At 41.3% G+C, this 17,943-nt stretch overlaps 1 protein-coding gene across 28 annotated transcripts in view; it reads right to left on the minus strand.

The window, feature by feature from the left end:
• HMBOX1 (homeobox containing 1) overlaps positions 1 to 17,943 on the minus strand; it is a 126,141-nt gene that overhangs the window by 56,425 nt on the left and 51,773 nt on the right. For all 28 annotated transcript variants that reach the window (XM_055713330.1, XM_055713321.1, XM_055713318.1 and 25 more), the window contains 2 exons: positions 9,736 to 10,215; positions 7,607 to 7,692 (listed from right to left, as the gene is read on the minus strand). In XM_055713330.1, coding sequence (XP_055569305.1) covers positions 7,607 to 7,692; positions 9,736 to 10,215 — 566 coding nt within the window. The remainder of the gene's footprint in view (positions 1 to 7,606; positions 7,693 to 9,735; positions 10,216 to 17,943) is intronic.

A 17,943-nucleotide genomic window follows, 5' to 3' on the forward strand; every position in this document is an offset into this window, starting at 1 on the left:
CACAGTGCTACGGGACACAAATGTTTGCATCTCACTGCTTTTGGCTGCATGGCTTCTATTAATCAATGGGTAACAGAACCATTAATTTATTTGTTTACTACGGTCCACTTACACTTACTGCAGTGAATTAGTGTTTGTTGAGTGTTTGGATAACAACGTAAGATATAAATGCAAAGCATTATTAGATAAACATTATAAATAGAGATGAAGTATCTTCAACAAGAGTTGTATAGTGGAAAATCCAAATTCTGCTCAAGAGGCTGTTTGATACTGTCATAAAGTGGTACAGATGTTAGCCACTTCAGACAGTGTGCTCAAGACAAAGCAAAGGAGCAGGAGCCAAAAGATTCAAGCTGTGTATTGCCGTGTCCACATTTGACTCACTTTGAATCCTCACAGCTTATTAAGTTCCTTCTGCAAAATGGAGCTTTGTAAAGGACACCGAGATGTACAGATTCAACGAATATGCTATAAATTCTCAGTACCATCATATTTGACAATGGTATCTCATGAACAGTCCTGCAGTCCATAGCATTTTTTGCATTGCAAAAAGTCCACAGCCCATTTAGCTCTTTGGCTAGCAGACTTCTACGGCAATGCTGCAAACCCAGATTAACATGTCAGGTATGGCTTAGGCAACTGATCTTAGTTTTGGGCACAGGAATGTAGTGGATGACCTCGAGAAGCCTTTTTAAGTCCCATTTCCTATCATTCTTTTCTGGTTTTATTAATCTCTTTCCTTGTTTCAGAGATCTGCAATGAGAGCTGAGCTTCTTAAAGGTTTTTGCTACCTATATCACTCCTTTTTTTAAGATACAAAGATTCTTTCATCTGTACCTCAGCTAAGTTTAGAAGCCCCCAAACTGTATATTCCAGTAGCTTGACTGATTGATCCAAGGTCACATGCAAAGCCTGTAGCAGAAAAACTGATCCAGGATCTCCTAGATCCCAGCACATTGTCTTAGTGACAAACCCATCCTTCACTCCTTTCAATTAAAAAAAAAAATCCAACCCCCAAATTGTCATGTCAGAGTTTCTTGCAATTCAAGTGGGTTTTACATAGTTGACTAACAGGGACAATGACCAGTGCTACCACCAGCACCATCCTGTCACACTGTCTGTAACCATGCTACTACAGGAAATTGCACTGGCAGGAAAAAAGAAATCATCCTGCGGCCAGAAGGAGATTAATGAACCAAGTTCTCTGGAGTACTGAAAACCCAGCTGTCTTGTGAGGAAATTCACTCAGACCGAACCATGGACCTCAAGGAAGACTGCCATCCTTTGGGCTCAGCATCAGCAAGGACACAAACACACTGTAATGAGCACAACTAGTATTCTCACAGAAAATACTGAAGGAAGAAGTGGCAATCACAAAGGATTACAGCAATTCAAATGTTGACTTCGTGTCACACGTCACCTCCTTCCCATAGCAGGTTACGCTTCCCAATTATAAACAAAATGGAGATGACAGTACACGTGTGCTCGCTCTTCTGGCCAGCCCCACTGTCTCCTACATAAATTATTTGGGGAACAATTTTCCCTTTAAAACACATAAAAGAAACAGCAAAATGCATCATCAAGAGAAGGCAACTGGTATCTGCAGTACAAATCCGCTCACAACCCTGAAAACCTCTCTCCATCAAGTCTTTGGTAACTGGTTTTCACCTTCACAGATAGATTTGTTCGGTGACTCTACTTTGCATTTCTTTAATGTTTCTTTCAGGAGAGATTTTTAGAAGCACCTGGAATATGTCAGATTTGGAAAAGAAAGTAACTGATTTTTAATTCTTCAGTTTGTAAGCAAAGTCCTAGATTCATATAATACATGCTTGCAAAGGGCTTCTATCAATTTAGGAGATTAGCAAAGCTTGTTTACAGAAAACCTGCAAAGATCAAAATGATAGAAAACCAAATCTTTCCCTGTGTTGTCATGAGTATTAAAAAAAAGGGAGGAAAGTTTTTTCAAAAACCATTTCTTGCCATTTCAGATGATCAGTAATTCAGTAATTTTCTGAATTCTCTTCACAATGGAACTAGTTAAGTTTCACTTTATATTTGCTCACAGTCCCTGTGTGTAGGTTCCAAACCTTAAGGGATTTTATTTATGTTACAGCAGTGCTTCAAGGCTGCCCTCCACTGTGCTAGAAGCTGTGTGTTTAGCATAATATAAAGCTAAGTCCTGAAGACCTCATATGAATTAAGACAGAGACAGTAGGACAGGGCTGAATCGTACAAGCAGAGTAATTGGGAAGGTCAGCAGAACTGCATGCTAGAAAGCTCTATGTGTTATGTAAATTTTTTTAAAACAATTGCCTCTGCATTTTACGGTTGTTGCTGTTCTTTTTTTTTAATGGTGGTTTAGGTTTTATGGTACTAGCCTGAGAATTGAGAAATCTGAATTCAAATCCCTGCTCTGCAACAGTCTGCTTCCACTGTGACCTCAGGAAAGTGAGGTTTTTTTGTTCTGTCACTCCCTATGTGTGAAAAATGGAAAAGGCAATATTTCCAAACCTTGCAGAGACATCATCCATCAAAGCATTTAGCCTGGCTGCAAAGGGCTCATCTATATACACTCCTCCCTCTCTCCTTTACTGTAGTACATACCAGAAAGACATTCGTTTCTGAAAACATTTCCCCCGCCCTCCATCTACATTTGGAGGCTAAGAGACAGCATCTCCTAAGTTTGTATTTATCTCTTTATCCTTTGCCTTCCAACCATAACTTACTCAGTAACCAGATAAAATTCTGGTGGCAATTACAGCAAATTGCAGCACACGACTTCAAATTATTGTTGATAAAAATTTGGCATCTCACCTGCCACATGTAGGGCTAAATACCTACCCTCGGGTAAGCTGCAGCTATGTTAAAAGAAGCTTCAAATAACAAGATAGGAAATTCAGCAGGAACTATTATTAGCTGCTGTTTATACTGTCATTTTTCTTATCAGTAGGAGATTATTTATACAGAGCCCAACCCAAGTGCTTCTTGTTTATCTTATTACAGACACCATTAAAAAAGTTTCTATAAAAAGCAGCTCCTGTATTTAGGACCAGCACTAATAAGTGTTATGCTAGGTTTGTGCTTCTTATCAATCATTCCTTTATTTTCAAGTCACTATTTAATACTCTGTTACTATTTTCCAATCTGCTCTCTTCTCCCAGTACACAAGGCAGCCCTGTAGAATGTCTTCCAGGTTTAATTTTCCCTGTCAGATTCATTATCTAAATGACTTTTAAAGTTTCTAGTAATTTTATAAAGGCTAATAGAGCCTAAAGAATTGTTCTACTGCAACAGCTGATTTTAACCTTCAGCTCCGTGTTCCTCTCTCATGTATCCTCCCTTTCCATCACTTCCCATCCCCTTGTGCCGCAGCACAGGAAAAACAAAAGGAAAAGCCGTTTACTGTTGCAGAGTCTGTAAATAAAAGGCTGCACAGGGTGCTTTGTAGGATTGTGGCTGATGTAGGAAAGTGTATTCTGTAAGCACACTGCAGTATTAGAATCAAGATGAGAAAAAGGAGAAAGGTATTTCTGAACAAATTCCTAAGTGGCTTGAAGAATTAGCAAAATAAGGTGAAACGGAAGTTTCAAAGGGCAGAAGTTGCAGTAGAGGTTACTGCACCAAGGACAGAACATGCCAAGACACAGAATGGGGACAAATAGAGTCATAAGCACCAGGGAAACATTACACTCTCTGATGAGCTAATCGAAGACCTGCAATTTGAAGACATCAAAATACATTCATTAGCTTAACTAAGGTTCATCACTTGTTATGTCCAATTCAGCCAACTTCAAACCCAGACAAACTATGAAAAGGAAGGAAAGTTTTAAGTCCCTAGCCAAAGGTCTAATATCACTGTTCAGATGCACTATTACTCCTTTCTCCTCTCCATGCCATTCTCCCCTCCCATTACACACAAAACCACACAATTTTTTAGCCTACCAAAGAGATTGAAAGGAGAAAGTTGACAGCATGGGTAGCCAAGCCAAACAATTGTCTTGTGGACAGTGCCAGCCATAAATTTTTCATTTCTTTCTTGCCTCTCTTCCGCAAGGCAGAAGAGATGAACGCTAAAAGCTGGGGCCACACTATTCTACATTTATTTCAAGTGCTAAAAAAATTATTTCCAGCTGATGAGGGTGGTCATCGGTGGATGGGCAAGTCAAACACACCCAGCACCTGCACTGCAGCCTCCAGGAACAGCTTGCTGTGTTTGTGTTACAACAAACAGTGATGGAGGCTGTAAGCACACCAGCCTCTGTGGGCTGCTGATAGAGGACCCTGAGACACGGACGACTGGAGGCTGAACACTATTCTGAAAAGGTGTCATTTCACTTTTATGGTCCTCCTCTATGCCACCTGCTACTGCCCACTCTTTGGATTGACTTCTTTATTTTTCCTTGTATTTACTGAATTATTTACAGAACACCTTTACCAGTGAGACTAAGTCTGTAAATACTGACACGATACCATTTGGGATCATACATTCTGCAAAGCATTACCTCTGTCTATACAAACTGCTTTCTTAATGAACCAAAAGTGGTTTCCAGGGCTTCCATGGGAGCTTGTTTCACTGATGAATGTGAAGGGATGTTGGATATATCTGAAGAATACACCAGTCAACTAGCACTCATCAAGCCTAAGACAACTCTGGAAGTGAGAGACCTGGGACACAAGCTTTCTGCTCTGGATCTCTGTCCTGGACTATTTTCAGTCACTCTTCACCACACTGTGCTTTTGAAAGGAATCTGACGTTTCTCCCCAGTAGCGCTGCACACACTCTTTAATCTGGTCCCTTCAAACATCTCTTTGAGATTTACTATTTCTTTTAGATAAGCCATAACTATGTACTTAATAGGGGCACATAAGTGCTATGCATCAGCTTACACAAGGCTATGGGTTATATTTAAAATTAATCAGCTCCCATAGACCTTCCCACCAAGCATATGGAGGATGACACAGTTCAACTGCAAAGGGTAGCGGGAGGAAGAGACTGGTGCAGCACAGCGCAGCACAAGCCTCTGCAGCTACCTCTGCTTGAGTAATGGCATCATGTGCAAAATACCACTTTCTTTTCGTATTTTAAAGGTCCATGGAAACACCACTGGGTCAGCTGCAAAAGGGCATAGGTGTTTAGCCTTTAGATTTACCTGGTTTCCCATTGATCTGGTTTGAAAACAAGATAACACCACAGTGTCATTAGTTCAGTCTTCATTCTGTCCCGTGGACAGGCTCAAAAGAGACATCTAGTAATATTTTCTCCGATCACCATGTGAGTACATTCTGGATTCCTCCCCATGTTACGCAGGAGGGTTGAGTGGGATGGGTGTGAAACTTAGTCAACTGCGTATGAAGCGGATGGTGTCATTTACTCACAGGAGGAACAGCCTGGCAAACAATGAAAGCTCCCAAAGGCTAAATGCCAACTTAATGACACCTGAAATCCAATGAACTAGGCTGAGAATGGAAGGAGGAAAACAAACAGATGTGAAGAGACTGGTCTTGGCTTTCGTGCAGTCTGCTTGCAGGGGTATCAAAGACATGCACCAAGACACCTAGGTAATTGTATCACCTCCTTTTACTGGTACAGACTCTGTCTTTGATTTGGTGTGGTGATTCCGATTCAACATCCCTGCATATAGTAGTCCCACTGACTAAAAAGTGCTGGCCTGTTTTGGAAAGACTCTTTTCTGCAACTTTTTCCTCTTTGCATTACTTCTAGTGAAGGGGAAGCTAGTTTGACTTATTGGTAGATGTGAAGGGTGCTATACAGAGGTTAATTCAGGAATGGATTATTCCAAGACTATATTCAAGCAAGGACTACACAAAACCAGGGAAGTGACCTGCCAGCTACCAAAAAGTAAGATCTCAGGTACAATTTAAGCAACCAGACGTAACATTTAAATTTTTTAATACTAGTGCTAATATCTGATAAGGCTAATAGCATTCCTTAGAGTTATACAAAATGTTAATCTCATGATTTTACAGATGAAATGGAAACCAGGGAAGGACAAGTAATTTTGCCCAAGATCACAGAGAACAGTTGGGAAACATGGAAGGAATTCCTGGCTCCAGGGCTCGAGCACCCATTTCTGCCTGCCTACCTCAACTGCTAGCGTGTCTGCAAACCCAGATCTCCCAAACAGATGGGTTCTTATGACATTTCAAATACTGGAAATATCATAAAAGAACAACTTCCCTCCTGCTGGTTTGATATTCCTAGTCATCAAGGAACCTTAAAAACTATCTATTTCAAGATCTTTACTCAAGCTTGGGTTAAAAAAAATGAATAAATGTTATAGGTATAACATGGGATTGAGCTATTCGCATTTTATCATCCAGTCTTCATCCTAAGACACTGAGGTGCTGGAGAGTGTCCAAAGAAGAGTAAAGCTGGTGAAGGGTCTGGAGCACAAGTCTGATGAGAAGCAGCTGAAGGAACCAGGGATATTTAGCCTGGAGGAAAGGAGGCTCGGGGGGGGACCTTATTGCTGTCTACAACTACCTGACAGGAGGTTGTAGGCAGCAGGGGGGTTGACCTCTTCTCTTAGGTGACAAGTGTGGGACAAGAAGAAATGGCCTCAAGTTGTGCCAGGGGAAACGTAGATTGGATATTGGGAAAAATTTCTTCAATGAAAGGGTGTCCAGCACTGGCACAGGCTGCCCAGGGAGGTGGTGGAGTCACCATCCCTGGGAGGATTTAAGAGATGTACAAGTGGTGCTTAGGGACATGGGTTAGTGGTGGGCTTGGCAGTGCTGGGTTAACAGTTGGGATCAATGATCTTAAAGGTCTTTTCAACTTGAATGATTCTATGACTCTAAATATGCTACCGGCTACGCTGTTCCGGACAAGCAGTGTGAGCCTGTCAAGAACTCATAGCATCCCAACCCATGGAGGGAGCACTAAGACTTTGTTACTGTTTGTGTAAAGCTCTGGAAACACACCTAAGGAAGAAGTGGTATCACTGCAGTGTGTTCTCTTGTCCTGAATGTGAAAGAGAGAAGGCACAGGGAAAAGGGCAAAGAGAGAACTACTTCTCCTAGGTAAAATCTGAGCTAATACAGTCATCTCCTCAACCTCACATCTGATTTACACTAATCATGACTGAAAGGCAAGTGACTGAAAAACTTCAAACTATCATAATCTGACTCCTCAATGTAGTGATACCAGCTATAGCTGTGTCTCTGACTATTCATATACATTTTATATTATAAATACATATTATATCTCTCTTCATACACAGAGATACAGATATGAATCTATTTGCCATACTCAACAAACAATTTAAGAATTAAGGAAAACTGTTTCATTTAAAGATAAGAACTTTGGGCTTCTTATAATGCTGTAAAATAAAATCTGCTAGCACAAGCCACAAAAAAAAAAAAAAAAAAAAAAAAAAGAAAAAAAAAGTGATTCACTGGGGAAGTTCCATGATGTGCGGGACAATGGGTCTTAAATCAAAGGCATACATTATCATGACTAAGCTGACAGATCTGCACTGCAATGCAGAAAGCCAAGCAATATTCCAACATCTGCACCATGCACAGACAGGCAGTTAAGACAAGTTTCCCAAAATGAAGAAAGGACTCCCTGAGCTCTTACCTGTTACCTGTGCAACAACTGCTTGGGAAATTCTCCGATTGGCTAGGAAGGCTTTGATTTCCTCCTTTATCACACTGCTGTCCCTCCTACCAAAACAAAACAAAACAAAAAACAAAAGAACACACAAAAAGACAGACAGACCAAAGTGCACTTTAAAGAAGCAAAATGGCTTTATTTCCTTCATTTAGAGGACAAGGAGTGGGGAAGGCAGGCATTAGAGTGCCTCACCAGTGGACACTTCTTTTAACAAGTGTCACGTTTGATCAAAGTACCCTAGCAGGAGAATGGATGACTCATGTCCTATATAATTCATATTAGGCGCAGCACTGCCATATGGAATGTACAAAGTTTCATTACACAGGGATGAATAAATCTCTCGTACCAGCATTAAAACCTCAGTCATAAAAATGAGGCACAAAAATAAAAAATAAAGGATAGCAGGGTCTGCATGGTTAGCTACACAAATGAATATACATACACAAACCTTCCCCAACCTTGCAAGGGAAAGACCCAAAGGAGAAAAGATTTTGCAACCTCTATCCCCCCATCCCTACTTCCTTAGTCCACAGCTTGCATCAAATGAGCAAGTGCAAGTTATTTAAAGGCTTTGTATGATTTTTACAAAGTGTGCAAAGACAGTTCAGAAGGGATATGCCCCCACCCATGGCTAGGGGGTTGGACCTAGATGATGTTTTAGGTCCCTTCCAACACAAACCATTCTATGATTCTATGACTAGAACTACTAAAAAGAAAATAATTTGGAGGTTGCACAGGGACTGTGATATGCAGCAAATTTCAATTGCAGTAACCACATACTTTTCCCTCCTCTTCCTCCCTCCCTTCATCAGAAGGGCAAACAAGACTTTATTAGGCTTTATTATTTGGTGGTTTCCCTTCCCCTTCTCCCCTCCTGCCCCAGAAGCATTCAAGGCAGATTCATGCTTGCAAATGCAAATGAAAAATAAACGCTATGTTGTGGGTTCATTTTTATTTCTGTACCAAACACTCATCTTCCATATGCTTGCAAATAAAAGTACTTTCAGTTTAAATAAGCACTAAAAGTATTACCTGAGACACTGAATAGGAACCCAAAACTCAAAGGAATGATTAACCTTCAGCAATGGGAACTCCTGCATACTGCCATACTCACCACCTTCCTGCATTATTCCATTACCCTGCAGCCGACATTAAATAACATTGATAGGCTTTTCTTACTGCTCATCTGTAATCCCCTCCCCCAAAAGCCACACCGTTATCCTAAGTCTCCAAACTTCTTCAAACACGTTTTCATCCTGCAGATTATGGACCTTAGCTCTCACATAGGTACTTCAAAAAAGCTGCAATTTGGGGGAAAAAAACACTCCAACATTATAACCAAAATTGTTCTGAGACATTTGGCCTCACTTACTTCATCAAGCCCACTGACTCTGTCACCCTCAGTAGTATAATCCCCTCCTTTCGTCTTTGCCATAATGCTGAAAAACAAGCCACTAAAAGTAAAGGAAGGTCAGTGTGGAAAAACACCCAAACACTGACTCTCACTGAAGACTTGTGCTGCTCCTTTATTATTTGTGCTTTCCTACGTCAATCTGTGGCCTGTGCAAAACCCAGAAGGAGCCAGCCCCTGCCACAAACTATAAACAGATAACATACATGCTCGGCAGATCCCAGAGGAAAGCACTAACCAGGAAGATTCCCTACTTCCCCTATATACGGAAGGAAATACAGCTGGTATGAAGTATTGGAGGAGTCATAAGTCAGAAGTCTTCTGAATAAGGGTCAGGTGGAAAATCAGTGTGCTAACATCAATTTGAATTTTTGGTACAGCATGGGGAAAAGTACTTGAACAGTAAATAGACTGTGGGATACCCACACACAGCCAGGGGCTGTCTACACAAGACTAAGAGGCAGGTGAGAAGTACTGAGATAGTGACCCTTGGGGAACCAGTAGGAGAACAGCTGTCTAAAGCACCCTGGGGAACCAGTAGGAGAACAGCTGTCTAAAGCAGTTCCTGCATTCTTGATAATGCCTATCATTATACAGCAGTCCTCCTGTATATACAAGCAGATTTCTTCTGAGGGACTTCTCACTCTGACTTTCCAAACTTTTTACAAAGACTTCTACTAACCTCATCAGTTCCTCCACTTTGTCATCAATGTCCAAGTCCTCTTCAGAAGCTTCAAAACTGTATGATCTTTGAGCCAAGCTGTTTGCAAGTGGGTAGCGGGTAGGTGACATCTTCCCGTTGAATGCAGACAACCTCTCGTTACTCTCCCTCCCGTTCTGATTAGTAGTGCAAGGCTGTGGGGAGGTGTCGTAACTGTTGCTTGGTGATGGGGACATCCCAGAATGTTGGGTCTGTGTTGAAGCTGTGGCTGTAGAGGAAGATGCCGGGACATTGTTGGTACTGTTGCTGTAGGAACCACCTCCGTAGCTAGACCTTCTTCCAAATTTGTCACTATGCTCTTGATCAAGACGATCCAACGTTTCCAGCGCGTGGAGGATTTCATGTCTGGTCATTCCTGTACGTCTCAGGCGCTGAAGCAGGTCTATCTGCTCTATGGTAAATCTTGGCTCGTCGGTGTAGTGAGACATGGTTTCCAGCAGACTGAAAACAAGGTAAAATGTAAAAGCAAATACTTCAGTTCAATAGCTCCCTGTGGTACATGGAAAGTATCTTACATGCATGAAAGATCAATTCTGGTCCAAAACTTTAAGTCACACACATAAGAGAGCTGGCAGCCCAACATTCCACCTCCAAACAAGCTCAGCAGGCAACCTCCCATAAATGCTGGTCTCACTATGCAGCAGAAGAGATTATTTTCTTTGAAGTGCTCAAATAGCGCTTCTTTCCTGTACTAGCATTCCCCACGTCTTCCACAATAAACCTGCAGTTACTACCCTTTTGCTTTTGATACATCACTGCTACAGAGAGACAGTGGTTGCTCAGTAATTAAGGCTGCAACTTGATTTCAGACAAAATTTTGCCCAGTGCTAAGTATCCACCAGACTGAAATCCCAGATTCCAAAACTGTTAGGTCGGGGCCAGAGGCTGAGTTTTCCTGGAGAAGTTTTAGCCAGTTATGACATGAAGTTTATGAAGCTCAACTCTTCTGAATTTTAAGTAGAGTTAAAGTTGCCCTAACTTTTTGTTGCTACCTTGAAAAACATAAGATAAAACCACCCCTAGCAGAAATTCTAGTGGCCTGTAGGACCAAAGTTGATTTGACTTCAGTCCCATTTCTGAAGTTAGTAAGTTTTGAACTTGGAATGTTGTCACAGATCACCTGCCCTAACAAGGAAAGTGCAGCACATCCAATTAGTACTTAGCTTTCATTTAAAGAAGCGTACAGCCTTTTCCCCTCCAAAGCCAGGCTTCTCATGTAACTCAATTGTCATGGTGGCTCACCAAAAGCATTTTTAACTCCTAAACTTCCCAAGGTGCCAGAACAATGAACACTTATTTGCTGCAAAGCCCAGAAATGGAACTGAAAAATCACCATATGCTCCCCTTATCTATTTTCCTTCCTAAGTCTCCTCACTCCAGATCCAAATGGCATACAAATGACAAGATCACCTCCTTCAGAACTCAAGATCCTGAGAAGGGATGGCAGATGGAGGGCAGACAGAACTTGGCAAAGAGATCAAGGTATTTTCCATCCTTCTTGCGAATCTTCTTGTAAGTCAAGGGTTTATTACAATTCCTGCAGGAGAGCAGGGTGAGGAGATCACTCAAACTCCAGGAGACATGACAGAGCTAATGCACAATCCTTACAAGCAAGAGCAAACAGCAGCCTCAGGAAAGTCAAGAGTTCCAAGGACCCTATGAAAACCAGAAGAGGGATGATGGCTGTCATGATTTACAACAGACCTTCCAAAGGACAGGGCTGCCTATTTCTCTCCATACATTTTGAAGATCACTCCTCATCTCAATTTCTGCACTGGCACAGAGGAACTCCCCAAAAGGAGCCACAGAGCAGCAAAACTTCTTCAATTGCTGCGTTCAGTCTTTTTTCAGGTATACAAATCAGTAAAGTAAACCAAGCCTGTGGGTTTTGGGGGTATACCAAGGGACTCTCTTCAGAGGCGTAACATCTCACAACAGACTAAGCAATGGGAAAAGGTCTACCCTGTGGGTATAGCCACGTCAACACTACTAAATTAAAGTGTCCAGGAAGAGACACTGTAGCCTCTACACCAGTCTGCAGCATTATTAAATCACTGTAGCTGTCTTTGGCACGGTTTTGGTCCAGCACAACCAGTGCACTCCTGACCAAATCACAGGCTTTTTTCAAGCTTTTGCATGGAGCAGAAACCACACTCTGTTTGGATGCAGCCACTCAGGCTCAAGGCTAAGAGGGTCTGGTAGTACTGATGTGGCCAAGTGGCCTTGGGACTAAAGAACAGCACCAAGAGCTGGCTTACTTAGTAGAGCTGTAGCTACAGCACAGCTGTACAGACATGGTGCTACCAGGCCAGGATGCATAATTCCATGAAAATGGCACTTGCTGCCTGGAGAATACAGAAATAAGAAGAAGCTCCTGTCTTTGGCCTCACCAAGCAATTACTGAGCTTCTTGCATTGTTTCAGCAGTGTGTATGTGGGAGAAAGAAGCAGGAGGACAGTGCAAGGGGATGACTCCCATCCAAGAAAATGACTGTGAGAAGACAGACAGACTACAGCCATATAAGTGCTTCAGTCCAACAGGAATGTGCTGTCCTTTAGACAATTGATTACTGAATACGTACAAGCCATTTTAAATTTTAAAAGACGAGTACCCAGATTATTCTACTAAAAGGAGGGCACAGCAGCCAATGCTAGCAACTGACTGGAATTGTAACAACTAAAATTTGGAAGTTGTATCTCAGACTGAGACATTCAGAGCTTGACAAGGAGCATTTGGAAACAGACATTATGTTTTAGGTTTGGCCTCTGCACTGGGGGAGGCAGGGGTGCTCAATCCTTTCCTCCAAGCTTTGTAAGAAGTGTCACATTGACTTATGACTCACAGCACAAACTCCTGTACAGCCTGAAAGCCCCCCATGCCAGCTCAGAGTAGCATGGTTTTCCAACAGAAAATCTTTTCTTAAACATCTGGCCTTGAGATGGTTTTCACTAGATATGCCAGCTTGCCTTTTCTTAGAGTTGAATCCATTTTCGGCACTTCTTACCTGTACACCTAATGTCACTGTTTCCTGGATCATCTATCAGTCAACGCCAAGTTTCATGCACTCAAGTACTTCATTGAACTGGAGAATGTAATGAACCAGAACCTCCCTCCAGAATTACCTCTATTCAAAATTCCTACTTTACTGATTCTTCAACGTTTAATACTAAGACATACTTTATCTAGTTTCATCTCCTGTTTGCCACAGACCTAAAACCTCAAAAATTCTGTCCTTCTAGGCCTGTGAACTGAAAAACTCTCATCTGACAATAGCATGACTTTCCAGATGGCTTCAAAAGCGTCAAGCAACACACAACTTACCATTTTCTGCAGCAGTTTGTGGCCATGGCCAGTCATTCCCTTTAAAATTTGGGTGTGATTCCTTAATTTGTCTAAAATGTCAGGGCTGAGCTTCTACATCTGGGTTCTCAGGCCAAATTAATCTCCTTTAATGAATTACACATAATCCTCTAGTGAATCCTAAGTATCCTTGAGTGAATTACTAGTGAATTACACATAATGAACTGCAGTGCTCTTGGATGCAAGAGAAATGGTTGACCCTCTGTCATACACAGTTGTACATGGGCAAGTGATGCGCCCTCCACTTTGTCCCGCTGATGCAGCAAGGATCCGCTGTGCATGTGCAGTAATTCCAATTGCACAGGGATGCAAGAATTGCTGGACAAGGCCACCCTCTGCAGGAAGAGTGAGATATTCAATGACGTCCAACTTGTGTTCTACAGAGTCCTGTTAATCAGTAGACTACTTCTAAAAGGCTTGCAGAAAGTCATCTAAGACTAGCAAACCTACTGTCAAATTAAATCCATTATGCTATGTTTTACAGAATCACTGAAAAAATGTTGACAATTTGAAAAAAACCCCAACAAATAAAACCAAAACAATTGATCAGTGATCTATCTGTTCGCGTAAAGTATTCTTCTAGCCCTCCAAGCCTTTTAGAAAACTTTGTATAATTTTTCAAGGCTTAAAAAGGTAAGAACACCAAAATCAGACACAGTATCTCACTGCTGGTCTCACTAATGTTGCATTAAAGAGTACAAACTGCCTTGCTTATACTTAAATACACAGCATATATATTGCACCTGACATACTTCTTACTGGTCGTCCTGATTTTGTACTCCTGTTCACATTTTCAAGTGCTTTTCTACACAACCATGAGATCTATAAACAATGCTTCTGAGTGAGTTTTATGTATTGAAAACAACTGCAGGAACTGGGAATTTTCCATTAAAAACCCAAAACAAATATTGCAAAATGTGGTATTATTGAACACGTTCCAACATCGCCAACTATCTACTGCTTTTTAATGAGTAACTACAGTAACATTATTTAGAACTGTTATTCTATCAGGGTTTCAGTTATTTGTCCTTTTTAAAATATTTTAATAAACTTACCCTGTTTAAAGATCAATTTAAAAAGCTGTTAAGTAAATCAGCCATTTTAGAATCATCGTAATTTCATTCACCTCATTAATTAATGGACATTCTCCACTACTCCATCCCCCCCATACTGCTGTAAGAGCCTCTTATCCTCCTGAACTCCTCTGTCCAGCTGTAATGCAGTTTGCTTCCCCCCTCTTTTTCCTTGTGAAATACAATCAACTGCAAAAGTAACAAGAAGTAAAGTAAGATAGAGACAGGCAGAATGACTGGGGCGGGGGGTGGGGCGTGCGGTGGTGGAAGAGAAAATAAAGATAGCAAATACTTTTCCTAAGAAAAGAAAAAGACTGGAGCGACTGCTTTACTGTAGTCAAACTTTGCCAAACTCTGTTGCCAGTGTAGCAGAATACCTTCAACACCAGCAGATCTTAGCACATAATTATATTCTGATCAGTAAGGAAAACTCTCACCAGTTACAATGGGCTGAAAAATTTCCTTGGGGAGGTATCTGAAAGAGAGCCAACCAAGGGAGAGTTGCCATGCATTTTTCTCCCTGAAATTTTGAAAGCAAGACCTCTGTCAATTACAAATCAAAACTAAAACCCATCAATTTTTTAACACCTGAATATGACCCTTAAAATGAATTGTTTATTTAGATCCTGACAAGAAAAAAAGGTAGCTTAAAGTATCAAACTTATTTACATTTCTTACATTAAGTTGGCAGTCACACCCCAGGGAAGATGAACCAATTCCACTGACTGCCTCCTGGTATCTATAACACATTAAAACTTGAAGCTTATCTTTCATGGTTCATCCAAAAGGAACCTGAGGTACCTGAATATCAGATTGAAGGGAGAAACTATAAGGGCCTAAATAAAAAAGAACTTATTTTCCCCCTCAAATCCACAGATATAAAATAACCAGCAGGTCTCAACCAGCCAGATGCAGCATCACTCCTTTTCACTTCTAATGCCACTTTCTAGAGTGAAGGCTGTTTAGGGGCGTAATTGCTCTCAATACCATTGCTTTTCCTTGTCATACCAGCAAGCCTCATTTAGCCTTTTTTTTGGTATGAATTTCACCTGTAGATATGAGGCTCCCTCCACACTTGCAAAGAACTGATCTTGCGTGGGGGTTCAGGGCCAGATAAGAGAGATGTTCTCTTCCCTTATCATCCTGCATCTCAAAGTAAGGACAAACACAGCAAGGTTTTCTCACCTACTATCATAGCCCAAGCCCACACAGATACAAGAACCATATACCCAACACTAACTTTCCAGGTGATGGAACACAGCAGAATAATCCCATAAAAACAGCTATGAGCTAAGTCCATGTCCAATTGAACTTGCAGAAGTTCAAAGCAATTCAATTACCCATTTGGGAATAAGGCCAGACACCAACACCTTAACACCTCTAACACTTGAGAAAATGGCTCTGGGCTCTTTAATGATCACAAGAAATCATTTTTTCCACTCTTCTACTCACTGTACACTGAGTAGGAAGTACTCTAGCATCACTGCAGAGATCCTTCTCAAAATTTCCATTAAATTTCACTATTTTATCTAATAAACTCTGCAAAGCTCAAGACTTACAAAACCAATTGCACTTTTTGAAAGAAGACCTGTATTTGATATAAACTGTGTAATATGGACGTGGGTTAGTGCCAAAGCATTCAGAATAGGATCCTAGGTCTGGTAATTAGTTTAAGCACGATTCTAATAAAGTCACATCAGCTGTGGCAAACAGGATGGGGAGAGATGCTAACTTCTACCCTTCTCTGACATACGGTATATACCGTTGATCCAGGGTAGGACCCTAACAGCAATACACTGTCCTGCTAACAGTATCTCCAGAATTTGTAGTCTTTAACTTTTACAGCACCATCATTTTTTGCAACGTAACATGTACTTTCTTGGTGTCATTGAACACAGTCTTGCCCTTTAAATGGAATTGTAAAAAAACAAGGTATAGTTGTGGCATTTCAGCTGAAGTAGGTTATCCCAAAGTATACAGCAAAAAAATTACTTTCTACAACTAGTTAACCGAACAAGTGTTTTAACTATCACAGTCTTTCTCACAGCTTGAGCTCCTCAGCCTGCCAGTTTGTATGTGCATATAGTACTAGTAAGAACTGCTATCTGAGTAACTGTGAAGATGGATGTTCTCCAGCTGTTAAAAACATACAGCAGAGAGAGCAGCTGCCTTGGCATGCTCAGTCCCGAGACCATGAGCCGGTGTTAAGGATCCTTGTACCGTAGGACTGGGCTGCTAGGTTTCCTTTCTACGGGAGCTCTCTGATCTAGCCAGCAAGCAAAAATGGGTAGTAAGGTTGGCATTGCTGTTTCCAAAGGCAATATAACCACGCTGGCTGGTGAACAAATACGCAACAACATGATTCACATGAACTACCATTCTGGATGTTTTCTATCAGAACCAGTAACTACAAAGAAACTCCACTTCCAGCTTACCAGTCTGTTAACTTTTTAACCGTGCTGTATATTACACAAGCTTGTTTCTCTCTCCATGCATTTTTATGAGCTCCAAGGAGCTAAGCACAGTTTCATTCACTCTTCCTTCCTTTTCTACATCTCACCCACCATTACCCACCCCAAAAGATGCAGCTGGTTCTTACAAGACGCTCAAGAGAGGGACTTTCATTCTGAGCTACAGCTGCTCCAAAAACAGAGCAGTTGACGCATATCGCAAAGTAAATGCTGCATTCCATGCACACACATCCAGAGGCAAAGATTGTGACCCATCAAGTGCAGCTCTAAGGCACTATTGGAACAAAACAGGGACATTTCAGGCATAACACTATCTAGTGTTGCGAAATTCAAGCTTTGACCTCTTCTGTTCTTCGTGAACAAGTGCATCTCTTTTTATACACAGCCCATTTAAATATTTCAGAGCCCAAAGCTTTGCACCATATTAAGCAAAGCTGCCTCCAAAACAGTAGTTGATGCTATGAATTCTGGGGCGCAACAGAGGATTAAGGATCTGACTCATCTGAGCCAACACTTATGTTCATCAGTTGCAACTCCAGTATTTTCAGTGGAGTTGTACCAGTTTTCAAGAGAGAGAAAAATATCAGGCCTCAAGTGCTCATCATGTCAACGAACACAGAGCCATCCTTATCCATACGTTAGCATAATTATCTCCTGCAGTTACATCTCTTAGTTCTGATTTTCAAAGAGGACTCTATTCCCATTCATCCTGATTCACAAACAAAATGTAATGCTTCTAATGACTGCTCTCATCCCAGGGAAACGAGAGCCTCACATTATAGCAAGGAGTGAAATCAGACTACGAGCTGATCTATCGAGGTTAAACGTCACCGGTTCTGTTTGTGAATGCAAAACACTGTCTTACGAATGCAGAACACTGCCATACGCTTTCGATCAAAATGGTGACAATTAATAAGAGCAGCCTGAAACTTCTGAAAATAAATCCAACATAATCAAATACTCACTGCTACACAAATTATAGAATGCAAGCTGAGAGCAGAATATCAACATCTCATTTCTTCAGGAGGCTTCAAGTTCCTCAGCTAGTCCAAGCACCCCAAACCCAGATTCACTACGTCTACATAAGCTGTTGTTCCACTCAGCCTCTGAAATTCTTCACTGCCAAAAAAATTGTTTACTGGACGCTGGCACACTGGCAGTAAGCTAACCCTAGCAGTTTTGCCACTGATTCCACTTGGATGAGCAACTTACTCTGCTTTACAGTATCCGCTTTACATCTTTGGAAAGAGAGAGAGAACTTGAGA

This window comes from Falco cherrug, chromosome 6, assembly GCF_023634085.1.
Source record: "Falco cherrug isolate bFalChe1 chromosome 6, bFalChe1.pri, whole genome shotgun sequence".
Classification (NCBI taxonomy): Eukaryota; Metazoa; Chordata; class Aves; order Falconiformes; family Falconidae; genus Falco; species Falco cherrug.